This window comes from Phaseolus vulgaris, chromosome 7 (assembly GCF_000499845.2).
Source record: "Phaseolus vulgaris cultivar G19833 chromosome 7, P. vulgaris v2.0, whole genome shotgun sequence".
Classification (NCBI taxonomy): domain Eukaryota; kingdom Viridiplantae; phylum Streptophyta; class Magnoliopsida; order Fabales; family Fabaceae; genus Phaseolus; species Phaseolus vulgaris.
Genome location: NC_023753.2, coordinates 21,591,496 through 21,598,838, shown reverse-complemented (window position 1 = coordinate 21,598,838; position 7,343 = coordinate 21,591,496). Strand labels below are relative to the sequence as shown.

Here is a 7,343-nt window from a genome sequence, read left to right as displayed (position 1 = left end):
GAATAAAAACCATATAAATAAGAAATCTTTATCAATCAATATTTCATTAGTTTTTAACTATCTCCATGTAACTAAAAGATAAAGAATATTTAATATCACAACAGATTTCAATAAAAAATCTTTATCAATGTTGGAGATCCCACATCGACTGGAGATTAGAGCCTTCCATTGTATATAAGTGGGTGCAAACCTCAACCTCATGAGCCGGTTTTATGTGGTTGAGTTAGGCTTAAAGTCCACTCTGTAATAATCAACCTTTCAACCATACTTTCGGCTCAACCGATTTAAATAATAACAATCATATCTTTATCTTCATGCATCAATTTATGAGTTTATAAAGAATAAAAACCATATAAATAAGAAATTTGTATCAATCAATATTTCATTAGTTTTTAAGTATCTTCATCTAACTAAAAGATAAAAAATATTTAATATCTTACAAAAATATAATAACCATTTTCCCATTTATCTCATATTGAATTTATATCTAATTAAGATCATATCAATCATATTACCGATTAAGAAATATGATATCCCAGATATAGCTAAATTGTTGAAACGAAATTTGATGGGGTTGAAAATAAAAACGGGGTTAAACTAATCCACTAACGAAATTGAGCTCGGGCTCGGGCTCATTTGATTTGGGCCTGTAACGTTCTGTTGCTGATTACTTCTTCCTGCACCTCCATATGTTCTTGTGTCAATCCATATAAAAACATGAAAATACTTCTGTATCCTTCTTGTACCACCTCTATAGATGTATAAAAATTTTAAAAATTATATTATGAATTACATAATCTGAAAGTTAATCTCAATTTCGAAAATAGCTTTTAGATTATGTAATCTATAATATATTTTAAAAAAAGGTATTTCAGATTACATAATTTGAAAACAACTTTCAGATTATGTAATCTGAAAATCATTCTAACATTAGAAAAGATTTTCGAATTATGTAATCCAGAAACTAATCATACAATTGAAAAAAAAGACTTTTAGATTATATAATTTTAAAGCTAATCTTATATTAGAAAAGACTTTCAGATTATATAATCTGAAAACTAATCATACATCTGAAAAAGAACTTTTAGATTACATAATTTAAAAGTTAATTACGAATTTGGAAAAAGATTTTCAAATTACATATTAGATTACATAATCTAGAAGCTAATTACGAATTTAGAAAAATATTTTAAAATTACATATTAGATTACATAATCTAGAAGCTAATTACGAATTTGGAAAAAGATTTTCAAATTACATAATCCAGAATATTAGAGGAGTAGAATTTTGGAATACTAAAAATCATGGCGTGGCAGAAACTTAAGGAGGTGCAGGAAAGTCTCTGTTGCTACCCAAACATGAACTTAGCGCAAACGCAATCTCGCCCTATATAATAGGAATATTCAGTAGAAGCTTCTTTTGCAGTTCTCGGAAGTTGATGAGAAAATTCCTATAACAATTCGGTGGTTTATGACGTTAAGCAAAAACCCAAAATTCAAAGTCTCTTCGTTTACGTTGTTTCCCTCATTACTTTGTTGTTTTCCTCTCTCTTCTCTCTCACATTCAATTTCAAAGGCGTAGAGTGAGATCGCCAACGATGAAGAGAGTATTCGGTGTCAAGAAGAACAAGGAGCCTCCTCCTTCCATTCAGGATGCTTCCGATAGGGTTTTTCCTCTCTCCCTCTCAATTTTCAATTTCCTTTATTCGCAGATCTGTTCATTTTTCGCACCAGAATCCGTGTTTGGAAGCTAAGTTAACGAATGGCATTATGGTCCAAACCCTAAAATGGAACGAATGACAATTTAGATTATAACTCCTTTTTTTTACAGTTAGGATTCTATCAGTTGAGGACTTTCGTTTATTTGGATTTCGGAATTCGGATTTTTGCTTTCGTAATTCTTTTAAGTAGAATCCATGTTTTCTCTTTGTTTCGTAGTTATTGATTTTTACATCGATGTTTCTATTTCTGGTAAGTCAATTGATTTGGTTTCGTGAGTTGCTAATTGCTGTGTTTATATTCCAGATTACTAAACGAGGTGACACGGTGGAAGACAAGATTAAGAAGCTTGATGCTGAGCTAAGTAGATATAAAGAGCAGATCAAGAAAACTAGACCTGGCCCGGCCCAGGAAGCTGTTAAAGCAAGAGCCATGAGAGTTCTTAAGCAAAAACGAATGTGAGTTTGCACTTCTGTTTATTAGTTTACTTGTCATCTTTAATAATCAAATTGGTTGAGCCGAAAGTATGGATCAATGATGGGAGTTTGTTGAAAGGTTTGAATATATTGAAATAGCTGAGCGATAGGATAGCTTTTTGTTAGTGAATGATTGATCAGAAATTTGGTAAAGCTAAACTGCTATTTCAATCAGGTTTTATCAATTGTGTGTTTGGAAAAGGGTGGAAAGCTGATATTCTGCTATATCATATAGTGGATAACATCATGTGCAAATATTGGAAATTGGAGTATATGAAATCTAAGTAGTCAGATCACTCCCAAAACCACTATAGCTGCATGATCACTATTGTGATGTCTAGAAAAGCACATAGATGATATAATTTTATATCATACACATAAATACTGAAAAATAGACAAAATTAAAGAGTAAAGAAAAAGAGGTCAGAGAGATTGAAAATATAATTGTGAAAAGAACTGAGAAGAGAAAGGTTAAAAATTAAGAGAGGTGGGAAGTTCTAAAGGGGAAGTTACAGTAGGAAGACAAAGACTAATAGTAGTACACCGGTGAAAGGCTTAAATGTTACTGAATGTTCATGTTAAACTGGGGAACTTAAGATGGGAAAACAGAAGACATAGTAGGGGCAATTAGGTAAAATACTTAACGGAAAATGAAAAAGACGTTGACAAGAGTTAATAGGGGTGAAAACAAAAAGGTTTAAAAATTAAAATACCCAAATCGTTAACTGAATGTTTCTCTTCAATAAAAAGAAAGAAAACTTAAAAATTGAAACAGGTGCATTCTATTGGCTTAGGTGTTGACAAGATTTAACCCAGAACTTGAAATCATGTTTACTTATGCATGCGACCACTATGATTCTGCCACAAAAATGCAGCTGCACCTGCTGTAGCACCAAATTGTCTTGTAGCAATGATTTGTGTTATGCGTGTTTGAAATCCATGACTGTTCCCTTCTAGTTTCTGCTAAACCGTAGTGCTTGATTTCTTAGTATGATCTGTATAAATTATGTGTGCAGAAAAAGTAAACTTCCCTGTAGCAATGATTTTTATTTTGCGTGTTTCAAATCCATGACTGCTCCGCCAAAGCATAGTGATTGATTTCTTAGTATGATCTGTATTATAATTATATATGCAGAAAAGTAAAGATGTATGCCAATAAAAATAAAACGGCATACAAATTGGCATAATCTTAACTTAAGTTCAGTTGGCTAGACTCACCAAAGATGAGTGATGTTTTGAGATTATCCTTCACAGTCAATTCTTGCTTGATTATCCTTTACAGTCACTAAGCATTGCAAGATAGAAAGTTATGGTATTTTGTATTGTTGAGTTATATTATACTATCATTGCAGGTTACTTTGTTATGCTTCCTGCGGGTCGTGTCAATTTGATAGCTATGTAATATGCGTGAGATGTTAAGGATTTCGTTATTATGTTGTAGAAGTCTTGTTTTACTTCCTTGTATATATGTGAATGTGACAGCAATATGTTCGTGATGGTAATAGTTTTTGCTTAACTCCAAAGGCTATTTGTAACCTGGACTAAGAATGACTAGGAGTACTTGGCATCTTTACTTTTAATATGTCCCAAGTTGGACTTAAGCAAAGGAAATAATTTTTCATTTTATTCATATAACAATACCCGTGAATGAATATTATGTATCTGTATTCATATATCAATGTTTCATGCCTTTGGTCAGGTATGAAGGCCAGCGTGACATGCTTTACAATCAGACGTTCAATCTTGATCAAGTTCAATTTGCTTCCGAGGGCATTAAAGATGCCCAACAAACTGTATGTATTAAAGCACTTTTAGTTTTCTTTGTGATCCTTATATTGAGCTCTTTATCCTGCATCCATCTGCATATGATATTTCTTTGTTCTGTGCAAGAATATGTGGATGATTTAATTTATAATAGAAGTTGTAATTAACAAAATTCTACAAATTAAATCAAATACATTTGTGACATAGCTTCATATTTCCCTCTTTGAAAGCCCATGCTGTGATTGATTGCACTATGGCACCTTTGCCTAAGGTTATAGGCAGTGAGGCTTATTATCAGTATCTTTACTGAATGGGGAAACTAATGGTTCTGTTTTATGATTTACCCTGAGGGTGAACTCGGGCACACAAAGGAAACTATTACCTTGTGACCTATATTGGTCACATGTTTTAGGCAGGAAAACAGTCTTTCCACTATTTAGGTAAGGCTGTTCTTATTTGAACCTAATCCCCAAAATAATGGTAGCCTTGTGCAATACTGAGCTGTTCTTTTGTTGTATGCTTTATTGTATCTTAATATTTAAATTCAAAATTAGCTAGATGTTTGTCACCATCTGTAAATATCTAGAAGTTTGACAATGCCAATTGTACCTATATAAAGTGTAGTTGTTTGGGGTACCCATATTCACTATAAAACATTCGTTTGTCTTGGTAGCGCTTTAAGGGGCATGGTTCGAGGCGGAGCTTTGTCTGTACCCTGTTTGGAACCTGCTGCCTACCTCATGAGAGGTAGGTCATGAGGTAGGGGATGAATCGTCTGTCATTTGGGAGGGGTCTCTTCATAGAGATGTTTTACATTATGCCTTATACTTTTGTTATAACAAATTCTATTATAGTTTGGTTTTCAAAAATCAGATGACCTTGATTTCTTTTTCATGCTGATATAGAATTTATATTCAATTGTTTACATTCCTTTATTCTTTTTTATCCATTCCCTTTTTCAGATGACAGCTTTGAAGTCTGCTAACAAGGAGTTGAAGGGAATGATGAAAACTGTGAAGATCCAAGACATTGATGTTTGTATTCTCTTCTCTTTACCTTTTCTCTTACAGCTTATATTGAAAATTTTAGGGTTTAACTCCATGCAATGTGTAGAACTTGCAAGATGAGATGATGGACCTCATGGATGTAAGTAATGAGATCCAGGAGACTTTGGGTAGAAGCTATAACGTGCCTGATGACATTGACGAGGATGAACTTATGGGTGGTAAGTAAATTATTTGGTTAGGCCACTGAGATAGTTGTTACACTCCGTCAAATTTTCAAGGGGAATAAACCCCTCTCCCCCAATTTTATTTTCTTTTATGATTAAGCGGCTTCAATTATCTGTTTACTTATTTTATTTTTCGGTAAAACAGAACTAGATGCGTTGGAATTAGACATGGGAAATGAGACTGAAGCTGATGGCGTCCCATCCTACCTCCAACCTGATAAAGAACCTGATTTGGAGGCAGAGCTAAATTTACCACCAGCTCCAACAGGACAAACAGCAGTGCCACCTGGCAGATCTAATGCCCAGGTATAATGTTTTGCCCCTTATGTATCATGCACTCATTGTGAAGTATTTGGTGTTAAAACATGTGACTTTTGCCATTTGTTAGAATATCATTTGGCGGCACATTGTTCATGGCATATATGTTGTCTATGGGTAGATTGCATGCATTGTTTCCCTTGTGTAGTAATTAACAAATTGGGGGAAAGATCATGGGATAATTTTAATGTTGGAAAAATGGTTGTTATTCAATGCATGTAGGATCTCTGTCTAGACGGCACAATATTTTCTTCATATAAAATTGACTGTGGCACAGACTTGGTAAAAGGATTGGGTTTTGGGTTCCTAAAGCAGATTAGAAGATGATAGCTATTTAATTATTGGTCAAAACTGCCCAAGATAATTGAATCTTATTTGTCTGTAGATTTGAATTTTGAAAGGTTGAAATAAAAAAGCTGGAATTAGAATTTTGAAAATTAGCATAGCAGGGTTGCTAGAAATTGAAGTTGTTACAACTGCCTATAGTTGAATTGAATTGAATCATTAAGTGGAAACTAGTGTGGTAGTTTCAACGCATCATCCCCTGGTTCTTTATTATTGGTAGTATGGGAAGCCCATACTTATTCTATATGCTTCTTTTTATAAGGCACTCTATATTTCTAATAATACATTTATATTTGTTCTTACTAAATGTTTTTAGTGTCTATGTTCGGATTTCTCGTTAACAAGGAGAGATACAAGTTGAACTATAATTCATGGATTTTCCAATGAAATGTTATTACACCATTTATTCTGTCGTTTTCTCATTCAATATATGGTTTATCCGTTGAGGTTCTCAGGCATAATTCTTTTGTTTTACAATTTCTAATACACTTCAGACGTGGCTCCTAGCAAAATGTACAATTGTTATAAAAATTAATATTTTTTAATTCACACACAAAGGTTAAATGGTTTACTATTAAGGATAAAATAGGTAAGTACCATAAAAATTATTTGACTTGCTTATTTTTTTGGACCATGTAATTCGGTTAATGTTGGTGCGATAGTAGGGAGTACCTTTCTTGCGACAACTATATATAGCATGGTAAATTTAGGGATGTTAGGTCGCATTCTTAGGCATGATGATGTAACTTGTACGAAGTACATGCCTCACTCACTGTCACTACTGCTTAGTTTCCTTATGTTTATCATTATTCATGTCAAAGTTGTGTAGCTTAGGCATATCAGAAGATCTATTGGTCTGGTTAACTGATTACTGAGAAGTGACTGTTGACAGTATTCACTAGAAGAATCTGAACTAAATAAGTTACTCTATTTGCTGCCATTTTGTTTTAAATGATAGCATTCCTGACCTTGATTGATGACTTTGACCCTGACAGAGTGAGGATGAACTGGGTTTACCTGCTGTCCCTCGGGCATCCATACGCGGTTAAAGATTCTTTTTTATTGGTGCTGCCACAAGCAGGCCCTTGTAAAGATGTTGCCATTATAGACTTTGTCCTCTATTTTTCCATGTAATAAACCATGTGGAATCGCCCTTTTTGATTGTAAGAAACTCATGACTGGAAAAAAGGAATTACTTTATTATATATACACCTTCCTTGTCCAAACTCTACTATCTCCGGTAATGATTTTAATACCCAAAATCTATAATTATAACAGAAAGATTAAAGTTTATTGATCTTCTGCAAAATATTTCATATACACATGGGTCTTTTTTTTAAAGCGTTATCCAAATTACATATTGTTGTGATTTTAGAATAACAAAGAATCCATCATAATTAATTCTCAATCAAAATGCTGCCAAGAATGCAGAACCAATTTTGAATGCTTTAAATTGTAACCCTCAATCCCGTACACGCAATGCTGGTATTT

At 33.3% G+C, this 7,343-nt stretch overlaps 1 protein-coding gene across 1 annotated transcript; it reads left to right on the top strand.

Annotated features, from left to right (window-relative positions):
* Positions 1 to 1,324: 1,324 nt before the first annotated feature.
* Positions 1,325 to 7,078, top strand: LOC137828479 (vacuolar protein sorting-associated protein 60.2). Its single transcript, XM_068635087.1, has 7 exons — positions 1,325 to 1,666; positions 2,025 to 2,176; positions 3,894 to 3,987; positions 4,921 to 4,992; positions 5,072 to 5,183; positions 5,335 to 5,495; positions 6,848 to 7,078. Exons 1-7 carry the CDS (start codon positions 1,598 to 1,600, stop codon positions 6,899 to 6,901), a joined length of 714 nt encoding a protein of 237 aa, XP_068491188.1. The 5' UTR covers positions 1,325 to 1,597; the 3' UTR covers positions 6,902 to 7,078.
* Positions 7,079 to 7,343: the final 265 nt, after the last annotated feature.